Below are 16902 nucleotides of genomic sequence, written 5' to 3'. Positions count from 1 at the left end.
TGTGTGCAGGTTTCAGTGGAGTGTATGAAAACCTGTAGCTGTAATGGTAATAAGTTATATAACTTACTTATAAACACTTATGTACCAGAAAATGATTCATCTGATGAGGATTTAAAAGACTAAAGAAACATGTAATTTTGCACAGATTTGATATGATAATGTAGAATATTATTATTATAGTTTTTCTTGTTTCCAGTAATTAGTAAGTATTTAATGAAGTTCGATGTAATATTCTCATAAATTACATACAAATAGTTATTGAGGTTTCTGCAAAATCATTTTTTAAATTGACCATTGAGAAAATACAGACCATTCTTGATTTTAGAAATACCCTTTAAGTGTAAAATGATGTTATCAATCATCCTATATATCACCTGTAAATGGTGTTTGCCCTCACTTAAGACATCTTTACATATGTTCTTACCTTATTTATATTTTCTGCTTTTCCATTATGGTAAGATAAACAATTTTGTTAAAGAAATAAGGAATTATTTTCAACGACCGGTGGAAATATTGCACACAAATAGAGTTGAAAAATCTGAATCAACCTGAATATGAACTGTAAATGGACTTGAACACTATAAAAGATATCTCTACTTATCTCAAAATTTTGTGATCCTTAACACACGGTCGTATCAATTGACCGAAGATTTAGAAATGATCATGACAGTGCAGGAGAGCTCAAGGGAGAAGGGTGAGAACTGTTCTTCAAATATTGGGAAAAAAATCAGCTTTTATCTCGGAAACAAAACCTTTATTGACTGAAATTGAGAGGTGTCATTCGGAGCATCAGCATTCGAATCAAAGTGCTCTTGCCTTCAAACTTACCTCGCTGTTTTTCTTTCTTTCTTTCTTTCCATATCTCAGCTCTTTGGGGAGATACAGAGCAAAAAAGAAAATATTAAGGACAAAATATGTCAATTTTTAATGTTTAAATTAAGTTTTCCGAAAACCCGTTGGGTCTATCCAAGGCATGAATAGACAAAAGCGTAAGGCACACCTTAGAGATGAAACCGGAAAAAGAAATATCTTGATTAGTTTCGGAGATATGGCCTTTTATTTGAAACACTCATTTTTTAGCTTCAGTAGAGGAAGGAAGGGGTGTCCGGGGGGACCTTCCGCTCGCATCAAGCGACCGGCGGTCTAGAAATGATCAGGATAGTGGACTTGATTTAGGACCACCGGTTGCTTTTACTCTGTCGGGTTGGTCCAACTTCTTATTTTGAAGACTTTTCCAGATTCTGCCTGCTGACTATTATAACAATTATCTTGTTTTGTCGTCTTGATTATAAATTATTTCTGTTACATATTAATGTATCTATTTTTCCTTTAACATCTCTTGTTGTGTCGGAGTGCTGAATATTCTTGCTTCGGAACTACATATAACGTGAATAAAATGTGACCAGAGGAAACATTTTTTTATCACTAATGTGTGTTATAATTTCAGTCACATATCATTGCTGAAATGTAATACAGATTTGTAATAATAAGAGTTTTCTTTGGTCAGATTTTACTTTTATTTAAGTTCTTATTATTTGTATGGTATAATGTCGTAATCTATATGCTTTACGATCTACTTAAACTCTCTGTAATCACATTCTAATCATTACATACTTTCAACTTACAAGTATATTACACAAACTATACAGTGTAGACGTTATCAGAATGCCTAAAAAATAACACAGTTTGTGTAATATACTGTATTCCTTCAACTACAATTCTTTGTTCGGAGTTCTGTTTATCTGAATGAGAAGTTATATAAAGATAAAATACGAACTGTAAAGTAGTAGTTCAACTTAGAAATAAATCATACCTTATCAAAAGAAATACAAGGGTCATTCCACGTCAATTCAACCAAACTTTTGGGAAAATTTAACCCACTATTTCAGATTTGGATGAAATTTGGTAGAGTTATAAAACTTTTTTATGTTGATTGCAAGTATGTAAATTTTATTGCAAAAGCACCAGCGCGTCAGAAGTTATTGCATTTCAAAAACGAGAAGAAAATTCATTTTTAACAGTCGCGACATGATATTTCTCCGTTATGTAAGAACACCAAAAAAATTAATTTCGGTTCGTATTAATGCCAGAAACGTGATTTTTTGAGATTGTCTTGAAGTTGTTTATCATGAGAAAGATGAAAACTTTCCGTAGAGCTGATAGAAAATTAATATAAAGTCAGTTGAAAGATAACATTTTGAGAAAAAAAAAATTAGAACGCCATTTTGTAAACTTCAAATCTTTAGTTCTCAAAACCCCCACCACGAATTTCAATGAATTTGTTTTTGTTTGAAAACTTATTACATCTAGTTTCACACATACAAAAATTGTGACGGGCCATCCAAGCACTAATGAAATATCCCAGTCAGTGCTGCCAACTGATTGAGAAATAAACTTTTTCAAATAACCCATACGATTTAACGTTTCTTCCCAAAATTGGTATTAGTACTTTTCGGTATCCTGGAAATACACCTGTGAGCATTACCATTCCTCCCAAGCAACCCAGTTCTCAGGGTTGCCAACCAATTTCAGGGTCCCTTCACAGCATTAGATGTATTTGTGCCCACACTTTGCATTATTACCTGCGACGTTACAAATATACGAAATCGTGTGGACCAAATACTCCTAATTACTGAACTAGAAATTTCGTAAAAACAGTATATATATATATATATATATATATATATATATATATTCAATTATACAAAACACTTGTGTGTTCGACACCCTACTAATCTGTACATAGGGCTCCAAACCCGTATTCACTGTGCTCTGATTTCCTAACAATAGCGAAATTTGTCTTTTTTCTTTCTTTCTTCGAAAATGTCCGACACTAGAAAAAATGGTACATAGTTCAACGCTTTTTCGAAAGTCAGAGTTAGTGAATGTGTTTGAACGTCTTCCAAATATTGCTTACCCTACACAACGGAGGGCGTATCAGCTAGTATATCTATAACAAAGTCTTATGCTGCTGTTCTAGTGTAGTATATATTGTTAATGTTAGAATTAAGGAAACTTTTGTATCCCAATGTGATTCCCCCAACAAATTATGAGTATTCAACACAAAAGTTACTCCATTCGTTCAGATGATATAGAATATGACGTACCAATGGTCTTTCAAACACACAAGCTTGTAATGTCGGATTTAAAACAAAAGTTTCCTCGCATAACAAAAGTAGAATATATTACTGATGGGTGTGGAGCCCAATACAAAAACGGCAAAGCCTTCTTAAATTTTTACTTCCATGGTTTGGAAGTGATAGTTTTTTTGCTACCAGCCATGGAAAGTCCCCATGCGATGGAATTGGTGAGAGACTTAAGCAGATTCTAACAAAAGCAAACCTTCAGAGACCATTGATTGATCATATAAATACATGTGCCCTTACGTTTCATTTCTGTAAAGAAAGTATCATTAGCACCAAGTTTTTCTTTGTGCACACAGAAGAAATGCCTGTTGTACGTGCCACATTTCAACAAAGATTTCTGAGAGCAAAAAGTATTCCGGGGACACGTGCAATGCATTAAAAAAAAAGTCCATTCAAATCAAATGAAATGAAATGAAATCTTTGAGTTTTACGTCCCACAGTTATGCCAGTTAGGCTAAAGGGGACGGTGATGATGAGTAATCAATGAAATGATGGAATGAAGAAAGTGGGAGGAAACGGGAGAACCCCGAGAAAACCCAAGCACACGGTGTTTGTCCATCACAAAGTTCACTTGGCGGGGGCTGGGATCGAACCCGGGACCCCTAGCACCAGAGGTGAACGCTCTACCACTGAGCCACCGCGGCCCTCAGAGTCCATTCAAGATTGGAGCAAAGCGTACATGTCTGGATGAAGATTTTAGTCAGTGAGTAGTGATGAAGGCGATACATTAGTGAAATTTCTACATCCCCATGTTCCATCTCCCTCATTTTATTGGACTGAAAATGATTCTTGTTGTGTTCCGTTTACTTACATCTTATGTAAAGTGAATATAACAACTGCTACTGGCATAACATATCAGATATCTCCAAAGTCTCTAAAAGTTTCAATGTGGGAAACGTTTACAAAAAGCTCTTGATGTTAATATCTAATTACAGCAAAACCGAAGATTTATTTTATGTGCCACTAGCAGCGTTCACCCCGCTTCGCTGCGGTCACCCCGGAACGCAATAAACTTTGTTACTTAGATAATTTTTACTTTTTCGCTTTCAAGTGATATGATAAAAACCATAGTAGATTGCAGTAAATGTTAACATTATATCGCCTGTCATTTATGTTAACCCGCCGAGTGACACGGTCATGCGGGTTGCATATAAATACGTTTATTTTTACCTATGATGAACTAACAAAGGATTTGTACGTTATGGACACTTGAATGGTCAATTATCTCAAGACACTGGTAATTAAAAATTAAAGTGATATGATAAAAACCATCTAGGGTCCAAATCCTAATAACCACCCAAAAATGAAAGAAATTGGTTCAGCCGTATTAGCGTGATGAGGGAACAAAGGATTTGTACGTTCTCTTTTATATATAAGACTAGCAGCGTTCACCCCGCTTCGCTGCGGTCACCCCGGAACGCAATAAACTTTGTTACTTAGATAATTTTTACTTTTTCGCTTTCAAATTGCAGTAAATGTTAACATTATAGCGCCTGTCATTTATGTTAACCCGCCGAGTGACACGGTCATGCGGGTTGCATATAAATACGTTTATTTTTATACCTATGATGAACTAACAAAGGATTTGTACGTTATGGACACTTGAATGGTCAATTATCTCAAGACACTGGTAATTAAAAATTAAAGTGATATGATAAAAACCATCTAGGGTCCAAATCCTAATAACCCCCCAAAAATGAAAGAAATTGGTTCAGCCGTATTAGCGTGATGAGCTAACAAAGGATTTGTGCGTTCTCTTTTATATAATAGATAACATGTAGGCCTATAATACTGTCAGGTTAATTATATTTGCTTCTTTGGTAGTTATTCTGATTAACATTTTAAAAAGCTAATGTCCATTTATTGTTCAGATTATTGCATTTTCCTCCTTAATTGTAAATTTTCGAAACTCCCTATTTCTCCTCCATGCTCAGATGACCCACCACAATTTTTGTATAGTAAGAATAGATGTAATAAGCTTACTGCAAAATGTGGCACAGATACGTCTAACGCTGTGACAGGCAACCCTGACATTGGTTGGCAACTCTGACGACTGGGTTGTTTGGAAGGAGTGGTAATGCTCACAGATGTGTTTCTAGGATACCGAAGAGTACTTATACCAATTTTGGGGTGGATATGTTAAATCGTATGGAAGTTATTGGAAAAAGTTTATTTCTGTCAGTTGGCAACACTGACTGGGATATTTCATCAGTACTTGGATGGCTCATTACAAATTTTGTATATGTAAAACTAGATGTGGTAGGGTTTCAAACAAAAACAAATTCATTGAAATCCATGGTGAGGATTTTGAGAAATAAAGGTTTGAAGTTTACAAAATGGCGTTCTAGTTTTTTCTCAAAATGTTACCTTTCAATTGACTTTATAAATTTTCTATCAGCTCTACGGATTTTCTCATGGTAAATAACTTCAAGACAATCTGAATAAAAAAGAAAGGATCATGTTTCTGGCATTAATAGGAACCGAAATATGATTTTTTTAGTGTTCTTACATAACGGAGAAATATCATGTCGCGACTGTTAAAAATGGATTTTCTTCTCATTTTTGAAATGCAATAACTTCTGAACCGCTGATGGTATTGCAATAAAATTTACACAGTTGCAATCAGCATAAAAAGTTGTGTAACTTTACCAAATTTCATCCAAATCGGAGATAGTGGGTTAAAAACCTTGGTTGAACTGACGTGGAATGACCCATAACAGAACTGAGCATAGAGGTAGTTTAGATACTGGCGTTGCCCGTGCAGGACAAAGATGATAGCAAAATGTATTAAAGAACTGCAGTTCAGTGAATGACGTAGGTAAACAACCAGAAAGAACCGTAATATTGTGTTGATCACTCAGTCCAATAGTTTCTAAAATATTACAGAAAAGCTTTAATATATGAAACTTAAGAGATTAAAGGTTCTTGGTGTAAATGTGAAAAATACATTTAGGGTTGTCTACATCAGTGATAAACTTCAGACATCCAAAATGTAGCAAAACCATGAGCTTTCGATAGTTTTAATAGATTTCTCCATGTGAACTGTAAGCTGCATGTAAATTGGTTGTGGACACGTGAATTCATTTAAGTGTGGGGATACAATAGTATTAAAAATTTTAATATCGCAAACTACGGAAGTAATTGACTAAAGAATGTAATAACTCTGTTTCTTTACGTACACAATACAGTACTAACTATAACCTCTCAGTTAGTTACTACTTGATGCTCGTATTAATAAATGTTAAAAACTAGTTTTGTATTTTATTGTTGTGTATTGTTCTAGTTTATTATACAGAGTCCTTATTTTTGTACATTTTCGTTTGTTTTGCAGCCTGAAAGTGATGGATCAAGATCTGGAAGTTCACTTTCGTTACGGAATATCCCACCAGCCATTACACCGGGCAGCGCACAATCACCATCACACAGTCATCGGGGTGTGCATCGTTCCAGTTCAGCAACAAATCCTAAACCAAGTCGTCGAGCCTCTTCGGGTGGGGAAACCTTGCGTGAGTCCCAAGGCACCGCTGGGGGTGGGCTGTCCTCCATATTTTTTCCTCCCTTTCACATTTATTCCTTACAAAACAGTTTTCATTAAACCAGGAGGCTTGCACAGCTAGTCCCCAGTAGTTGCCATGTAGAAGTAGTTTAGTCATAGAATACCTGTTAGCGGGATGCATACTGATCATTCTGCTGGATGTTCCCATTGTGTATTTTATGGAATTGAATATGCATTGTTGATTGGAAGTTCGCTTCTCGTTTATTTTTCTTTTCTTTTAGACCTTAAAACAAAATTTACTGGTTTGTATGCATGTATTTGCTTAACTTTCAGGTCCAAAGAGCCTGAATACTAGTTCATCCTCATTAGAAGTAATTCCGATTTCGTGATATGGTAATATGATTAAACCTTATGATTTAAAATTAACGAAAATGAGCTCTTTTTCTATACCAGTATTCGTCATAAAATGCCATATAACTTAAGATTTGAGTATTTCAATCAGATACGATAATAACGTTTTCACTTTTATTGTACGCACACAATATTGTATGTTCTTTCTTCTTTACTAATAATTTCGGCATAGTGTGTGAATAGATCTTGAAATGTTTGTTGGACTTTTTTTTCTTGAACCATGTATTTACATAAATGTGTAGCTTCTTAAATTATTTTGAATATGTTATTTTCCGTATATATCCTATTCTGTTCGATATTAAAGGGCAATATAATGAAAAATTGTAACTGTTTTTCTTACATACTGGAAAGAGTGTAGCAGATTCCCAAAATTAACCTGCTACATTTGGATGAGTAGAAAACTCCCTATATTAAGACTTACGTAATCAAAATTCATTGTGTCAGTATAGGGAATTTCCTATATACAAAAGTGGCAGGTTAATCTTGGGAATTGGCTACATTGTTCCTAGTATGAAGGATTAATATGAAGTGTGGTTGTTTATAAGTTTGAACAGTTAGTGTTTTGATTATACTGTTTAACTCTTTTTCCCCTGTGTGGAGTCTACTTTGACCCATCAGCTCTTAACTTATTTGTTAATTGATGCGGGAAAGTCATCCTCATTAAGTGCATTCTTTGATTCTTCCTACATATTATCTTATTAAAGTTACTATATAAATTCATGATTGGGTCGAGAAAGACCCCAGATAAGTAGGTGATATTATTCCCTTCGTATTTAATCTTATTTGTTTATTCCTTTCTCATATGAATGTAACTTTGTATTCATTCGCTAGATGCGTTGGTAACCTGTAACTATTAGTGCACTCATATGTTTCGCAATCAGCAGCGATTAACAATTCAGCATTCTGAAGTCATTATTGTAGAAAGTCAGTGTTGGGGGAAAAAATTCAGCTAGCGTAGGCTACAACTATGAAGATTTTTTGCGTGATTTAGAAAATAGTGATGATAATAGTTTTACTGGGAATGATGGAAGGTAATGCTAATAGTCACACCGATATTCAAATAAATTTTCCGGACGAATAGCGTAGGAAGTAGTCCTATAAATTCTAGTGATAACAAAGGCGGCTCAGATTTTCGTATAAGTAGAAATGGGATACACAAATGATACCATCGTCCAAAGTTAGGCAAGTATTCTGCAAGAAATACTGTGCGTGGATGTTCTTATGAAGCAGAACTGATTGTTTCACATTTCTGACGGAAGATATTCTGCAATTGATTGATTTGTACACAAATAAAAAGCAGAGGGGCTGCGAACCGTAGCTGAACCGTTTGAAATGGATTTTTGGAGATGGATGGCACTTACTTGAAACTGTTTTTATTATGTCGTATTGATTAAAATACATATCCGAAAGGGGAGAAACGGGTTCAATACTTTTTGCCTTAAAAATACTCTCTCTTGAGCACCTCAATTTAGGCAAGTGGAACTCTGTAGATAAACTCTTTATTGAAAGAAGACATGTATCCTAGAGTTTCCAAATTTCTCGCTTCTAAAGAAGGAAAATTTCTGTAAAATTTTAATTTCCTATTTTTATTCATAAAATAGCGGAAGTGAGGGAACGGTTGAACCGTTTAAAATTATTTTTTCAATTTAATTTTACCGCGTAGATGACCTCGGTGTTTATCATTACTTCTAAATTTCATTTTAGAACAGGTCTACAGTAGCAGCAAACATTCAAAATCCTATATAGAAACATTTCGTTTACACTCCATCTAAGTAGTAGAACAAGATGTACGACCTTTAGTTGTGGATATGGCAACATTGTACAATTATCTTACTAAATAAAAGATAACAGCTCTGAGGCAAATATGTTTTGAAATGAACTATACATTTTGATTGAAATGCGTATTCTAGGGAAGGAAGAAGGAGAATAAATTTCATGTTTGAAATGAACTATAGATTTTGATTGAAATTGTATTCTAAGGAAGGAAAAAGAGAGTAAATATTTCACAGTAAACAGTAACGGCCTTACCCGCTGAAATGAATTTTGAGAAGGTATTTGGCACTTGGGTCGAGTTGATTCTTATTTCATAAGGTTGCAGACATGTATCGTAATGGGGTTCACATATTTGCCATATACCTATTCTTCCCTTGTTAAGAACTGACATGCATTTTTTTAAAAATTGCAGTCTTTAATCGGAACCACCTTACTACTAAAGTATCTTCAATATTGTGTTATCTTTGTCATATTGAGTCCAGATAATTTGAAATCAAATATTTTTTCATCTATAATTCATGCCGATATGGAAGTTACCTTTAATAATTTTACAATAGTAAAGCAAAAGATACTGATATTGATGAGAAAGATCCGATGAAAGGAAGAAAAAAAGACTATAAACTAGCAGTGCAGCGCAATGTAAAATGTTTGTAGTTTACAAGGGGTAAATATTCTACACGTGGAGATTTTACTTTGGTTGATACTGATCAAGATGCTTATAAAAAAGAAGAAAGAAAAAATCAAGATTACTATACATTGATTTTCTTTCGTCCAATCATTGTGAAGTAAATTCGGAAGATGACTTGAGCGCCCGCACGAGCTGTTGAGAGAACAATAATATGCCGCTGCTGAGTAAGTGTGAGAAACATTTTACAGAAAACACAATTTAAAGATGGGGGAAACCACCGAAAAACAATTCGTGATTTTATTTTTCAACCCTGGGAGAAAAGAGAAAATGCTGTAAGATCGAAAATGCAGCATTTGTTTTTGTATTATTTGTGTTTTTATTTTTTTTAAGTCTAGCCATTCCCTTAGTTACAAGAAGATTAATAATTTTTAAAGTGCATGTTCTAAGGCCTTTCGCATGAATTCTATAAAAGCTAATTAATTCTACCAGTGCGAAGATGTCCACGTTAAACACTTAATGTTTGAAAAGAAAACTCTCCCACAATCCTTTCTGCCAGATTGTTTGTGTGCTAACGTGGAAATTCAATTACATACGGTATCTGCAGTACTCTTATTCGGTCACCTGTGGTGACAAAAAGTTTTGAGTGGGAACCTAAGTAATGTGATCCGCTTTAAGCAGTAGGTCCCATCTCGTATTGATTTGGTGCTGAAAATGGAAACAATCAATCTTTTCAGTACAAACAAAATTAAAATAAGGTCGGGAGGGTCTCCACAATGAATAGTAGATTAGAAACCTTCCTTTTATTTTTTCATATAAAACTTCTTTCTATAGGAGTTTTGAACACGAGGAAAATATACTTCGATTAAATTGAGTTTTTCTGTTATGTCACATCAGTAATGTCTTGTGGTCATTCACCGTTTTCAGGGAATAATAATAATAATAATAATAATAATAATAATAATTATTATTATTATTATTATTATTATTATTATTATTATTATTATTATTATTATTATTATTATTATTATTATTATTATTATTATTATTATTATTATTATTATTATTATTATTATTATTATTATTATTATTATTATTATTATTATTATTATTATTATTATTATTATTATTATTATTATTATTATTATTATTATTATTATTATTATTATTATTATTATTATTATTATTATTATTATTATTATTATTATTATTATTATTATTATTATTATTATTATTATTATTATTATTATTATTATTATTATTATTATTATTATTATTATTATTATTATTATTATTATTATTATTATTATTATTATTATTATTATTATTATTATTATTATTATTATCAGCTCAAACTTTCTAACTTACAAGATTGTACTGTTAGTACGTATATACGGTACTCCACACAAAGAAAAAACAATTTCCTGCCTTAATAAATAGCTAGAGCAATTTTCTCGGCTCACTTCATGGAGTCAATCGGTCAACATATTCCCGAATAACTGTGGATATCAGTATCCCATGCAGTCATTAATATAAGTTTCACGTGATCTTTACTGTCTTCAGCAGAATTTTTATATTTATTTTGAAGCTATTTTCAATATGACTTACTCGAGTGGAACTAGACGTTACCAATATTGATTCCGCATTTCTCCGAAAGCTAGTTGACGTGCTTTTCATATTTTTGGTCTGTCAATAAAAGCTTAAATTTCCATTGTGATTTATTTCTCATCATTTGCTTTAGAGCTTGTGAGTTCGAGTGTTTCGCTTTTTATACAGCACCAAGGTTATGTTAACGTGGCTCCGAATCCGGAACTTGTGTCCGGTGCAGTTGACAAGGTTTACAGACCAAACATTCAATATTATTTTTTACTATAGAACGTTTCCCACCAAACTATATCTCTTCTAATAGAGCATTTTCAGAAGATTAAGGTACCGGACACAGCTTTTTTTAACATCCCATCTCAGTGCCGAAGTCAGTATTATGTGATTAATGAGCCTACAACGGCTTCAGATATTGAATATGGGTCTTTTGCATCAAAAGCCAAAGAGCCACAATAACAGGCAATGTTGATATGGAAAACACTCTTCCTTCAATCTATTTTTCATTAAGACTGTGTTGTTTTAACCAATAACAAAATGTTAAATATAAAATTTAACAGTAGAAATACTACTATTGCAAATATTGCACTTAAAGAACAATCATTCGTGCTCCATTGCTTTATTTCCTATACATTATTTTCACGTTTGAAGTATAGAAATGGTAACTTACTAGTAAAATAGATTCTGCTGACAAAGCGTTCCCTAGTCTCATGTAACATACGTCATGGCATGAGCCTTCAAAGTGTATGTAGCACACAACTGCTTAAATAAAAGTAGGTTTTGTATTATATAGATTGAATTACGTAAGAGGATGAATTAGTAAGTAAAGCTCAATCCATACTATTTTTCTCCCGATCATTGTTAAGCTATATAAAGAAAGGGAAAAGTTTCATGAATGTTCTCTCATTCAAAAACCATTCTGTCTTTTTTTTTTTTTTTTTTTTTTTTTTTTTTTTTTTTTTTTTTTTTGGATAAATGGAAAAAGAAATTCTTAAATCTTTCGATTTCTATTTGCTGGTTTGAAAGCATGTAGCTGCAATGGAACAATAAATTTGTTAATACTTTGTTGAACCTACCTTTGTTTCTAATTCCCTAAGGCAAATTCTGAGGTGAACATTTATGAACGTACGTATATACATACATACATATATATACCTTTTGAATGTGCAGAATGTTCAGTTGCTACCTTATTATTTTTTACATATTTGTCTGGAAACTTTCTACAATTGCTTGCTCTGAAGTGAATTTGATGCAATTATATTGCATGTTTGCTGCATGTTAGATATTAGTCACAGAGCATTAAAAAAGAAAAAAATCAAGGTTATTGCTAGGTTGTCTTTATTTAAAGGTAATAATACATAAAAAACTTTTTTCTTAGTGTAGCTCAACTACAGTGACTTATGTCTTGTGACACTGAAATAATTGAAATTTAAGGTAATGCGAAATCTGTTTACAAGAATAAATAATCTCTTCTGCATTACCTATGTAATGACATGTTACACAATTTTAATTTTAGTTTCAACGATCAAGTTATCGTAGATTCAGATGGGTGACGAATTTGTTCTGTACAGTCAGCTCAAAAAGTTCATTCTTTACATAATTCTCTAGATCAATGTGTGTATACAGTATAACCCTAATTTTACATTCCCGCATTTAACGAAATATTAATTTGGTTTCGCAAAATAACGCTGTATATATAATGCATTTAAATTCGCACTTAAGGAAAACGTTATTAACTTTTCTAGCATATAACTTAAAATATACTTTTAAAAAATGTAAAAAAACAAAGAAACCCATCAATAGAAAACAGAAAATATTGACATGCATGTTTTATTGTGAAAAAATGTTTCCTTTGTGATCTTGTTTCTTTTAATATCTGTATTTAAATGCTGTATTAGAATTCTCCATAGGCTAGGGGAGTTTATCCATATTTACAATATAATATTCTTTGAGCTCAAAAAAAAAAAAAAAAAAAAAAGTTTTCCAGATTTTTGTTAATCTCCACTTCAATATGTTTGATCACTTTTGCTCTAGAGTTCATCATGGGAAGGTGGAAATTCTGATAGTGTACATATTTTAAAAAATAGTAGGTTTGATTGAGTGGTTTCTCATTTAACGTGTTTGAAGGAAGATTTTTGGTGTTTACTTAAGTACTCTATAACCCCATATTAATGAATAGACTGGCGATTTTTATGATGTTCCGCTAATTAGGGGTTTGATATAAAAGAAGTGTGCATTATAAAGAAGGGTTTCACTAAGATATACAAAATATAAGATTATAGTATTTTAACACATTTTATAGTTCTAAAACAGTCAATCTGAATGATTTCGATTTGTACTTCTAATGATTTTCATTTTAAGAAATTACAGAATTAGAATATGTAAATAAGCATAGAAAGTATCTTGCTTTAACCAGATTATTGAATGACAATCCAAGGAATCTAGATCAGTTTTTTCACCTTCCTAATACTGAAAAAGATTTAGCTCAGAAGAGTGAGATAACCCTAGTCAGTCGATAGTGATGAAAATATTGACATAGTTTTTGTCGATAGTTACCAAAATATCCGTATACAAGTGATTTTATCAACTCTATTAAATATGGCGTTTCACGAGGGATGTATGAATACTTTTCTTCCTCATTTTCTTTCCTTAATGCAAAATTTTACTAACACAATTTTTTTAAATGTAAACTTACATATAATGTATATAGCAGGGATTTTCAAACTGTGCGGCGCGCCTCCCTGGGGAGGCGTCGAAGGTTGTCAGGGGAGGCGCGAATACTTTTATAAAGACATCCTATAAAGGAACATATTTATAATGCAACACTCATATACGTAAGTCTGCACCCTTCTTCTTTAGTAATACATAGTGGACTAAGCCTTTGTATCACCTCTCTTCTACATACAATCAGGGATGACCCTTTCACCTTTAGCTTAAACGTGTATAATGCTTGTTAGACGGCCACCAACGATCTTCTACTTTATCTCTGTAGAATAGTATGTCTTCTTAAATGTCGCTGGAATTTCGCGCGACGCCATGCGAGTGTAATTTTTCTTTCTCTTAATTTTCTGTTTTTATTTTTGGGACATAGTGTTAATCTTTTCTAAAGTACTACCTCCTCACAAATAGTTTCAAAATGTGTACCGAGATTTAATAAATTGTGTGACTCAAAACAAGCTCATACATCGCACTGACTTTGCTCATCATTTAAATGTGACGGTTCTTATTATTTACATTCCCTCTCTGCTCGTATTTTTCAGTTTTAACATAAATATCTGACTTACCACAATGTATAATTATTAACACCGGCAAATAACATTAAAAGGTGTAGTCAGTGTGTACAATGTAGATCACCCTGTGTTAGTGAGATATTTCCATTAGTCATTGATAAATGAAACATAGTTTATCATAGTGATAGTCTTTCTTTTGTGGACACATGTATTTATGTTGGTGACGCATTTCATTTTTGACAAGGGAGGCGCGTTCATATTTTGGTTTTTGAGGGGAGCCTCAACTACAAAAAGTTTGAAAACCCCTAGTATATAGCGTTATTTTTTGGGACAAAACTAATCTGTCGTTCAATACGGAACGTAAAATTATGGTTGTATTGTATATGAATTTTGTAATCTTATTTACAGATCCTCAGAAGTGCAAATCACAACCATTCAGATGTACTGTTTTTAAAAACACAAAAAGTGCAAAAAATTTTAGTCTCATGTACATGTTATCGAAACTTTTTATTGATGCGCACTTCTGTTATATCAAGCCCCAATTTAGTGAAAACCCTCATTTAAGGAAAAAGAAAACCCAAAGCAATTCATTAAGTAGGAGTTATACTCTATACATGAGAGGCAGAGAGAGAGGGGGGGGAGGGAGAGGGAGGAAAATATGCATTGTCTTCAGGTTCAAAAATTATATCTGAAATTGCTTTCATATTTTACTGTTGATGCGACTGTGCAAACATCATTCTCGCGTAATGCAAAATATACTGTACATATGTATGTTTTCTCTTCAGTAGAACGTTTTTTGAAGTTTTGGTAGAAAGATATGAGACGACAACAGGTGCAAATTTTGTTAAACTATTTTTTTTTTTTTTTTTTTTTTTTTATGATTTTATTTTTATAACGGCATATTTTAATCCAAGTAATAATTGACCTATAAATAGATACCTGAAGTTAGAAGAGTATTTTTTTTCCCCTTCGAACTTAAACTGTACACCACAAATAAGTATGTTACTCTCTTTTATCATAACTTTTAACTTGAAATATTTAGTCTACAATTCGCTTTAAAAAAAATGTCTTGGGCGTGAAGATATTTTTGTTAGCATTATTGAGCAAAGTAGACGTAGTAAATATTAGTTAACTTCGTTGTGAATGCTTTCACACTTGAATGTAATCCAGAAACAAATGCGTGTGTTCCATTTCCTGTAGTTCTTCTCTTCACGAGTAGAGGAATGAATATTAGGCTATGTAGTGTGGACATTATTATTTTTCTTTAGCTCATTGAGATATATTGGGAAATATTTCCCCTTTCCATTAAAGAAAATATCTTGAACTTCTGATTGTACTCATTTTTTCTTAAGTATTTTAATCACTTCCTGAAAAATACAACAAACTTTGTTTTTTGTTTTCCAAGTCTTATACATAGTTGAGATAGTAATAAACTTATAGAAAAGATAAAATTCCTTAAAATAACCATCTTCTTGAACTTCAAAATCAGTTAAGCATCATTGTATTAAAATTATCCACTCATAAACCGAATTCAAACACAGTGCTCAAGTACCTCCTTTTTCTTCCTTTTAATACTTCTATTCGTATGTCCTTGTAACATATTTTCTGTCAGGACTAGTGTTGTTATATTATTTTCTGTGGTTTCAAAAAAAATAATTAATTTGCTATATTCATGATTATTTTTTATTATAGAGATTGCTATATGAAACTAATTTTCTTCTTTGCCTCAAGATATAAGTTACTACAATTAATTTTCCCAATTCTCATATAACTCATAGTTAAAGACGTTCAGATACACAAAATGGAAAATGAACTTAAAAGGTTTCACGTCAAAATTGTTCCAGATCAGGTGTATTCAATGTTACTTCCCTTTGTCACCTGACGTGTATTGGACGTGTAGTCAGTTTCCTGCTGTAGCATACCAATATCAACTGATGTGACGGTTTCTGTAACGCATAGCCGCAGATAGTTAAATAATCTAGTAGCTTGTAAACTTTTTTTTTTTTATCATTAGTACACCTCAAACAAAATAAACAAAACAAAAAAATAAAATCAGGTACATGAAAAACCAAGGAAGAAGTCTACTGTCAATTCGTCTGTTTGGTAGTCATCTTTGAGACTACTTCTCTGTGAAAATAGGGAGTAAAATTTGTGTTTAAGAAACAATCTGGGATATCATGTAGTTCTTCAGCAGAAGTCGGAAACACGAGTAGATATCCTTAGAAAATTACATAGCTCACTAATAATAGGCTGATTGACGTAAAATTGTAGAATACAAAAGCACTTTTTTGTTATTGCTAGTCATTTTCTCTCATCACCTCTACCTGCAAACTATGTATCTACGCGGCATTTTTACCTGTCACTAGAAACTTTGTTTCTGTTCCCATGGATACCATTTGTATTAAGCCTAGACAGTATACGTGAGTTTGGGAGACTCCTAATAGTAACTGAATTGAAGTTACTTTACTTTTTTTTATTTTTTTACCTTTAGATTATTTATAATATTAAATATATTTTTTTTTAACAGTTTTGTATAAAATACATAAGACTATTTTGTACTTTAAAATTCCGTATTTCATGACTTTCAAATAATTTTCTTATAGTCCTTGCAGATAGGGTTTT

At 32.4% G+C, this 16902-nt stretch overlaps 1 protein-coding gene across 13 annotated transcripts in view; it reads left to right on the top strand.

Moving 5' to 3' along the window:
- Nucleotides 1-16902, top strand: part of LOC145660507 (serine/threonine-protein kinase MARK2) — a 305977-nt gene that overhangs the window by 259075 nt on the left and 30000 nt on the right. For 12 of the 13 annotated variants that reach the window (XM_081725652.1, XM_081725648.1, XM_081725649.1 and 9 more), the window contains one exon: nucleotides 6478-6652. In XM_081725652.1, the coding sequence (XP_081581778.1) occupies nucleotides 6478-6652 (175 nt within the window). The remainder of the gene's footprint in view (nucleotides 1-6477; nucleotides 6653-16902) is intronic. The other variant, XM_081725644.1, reaches the window with a different exon arrangement.

Source organism: Thermobia domestica, chromosome 9, assembly GCF_964235325.1.
Source record: "Thermobia domestica chromosome 9, izTheDome1.hap1.1, whole genome shotgun sequence".
NCBI classification, from domain to species: domain Eukaryota; kingdom Metazoa; phylum Arthropoda; class Insecta; order Zygentoma; family Lepismatidae; genus Thermobia; species Thermobia domestica.
This window is presented reverse-complemented; position numbering and strand designations above follow the sequence as displayed.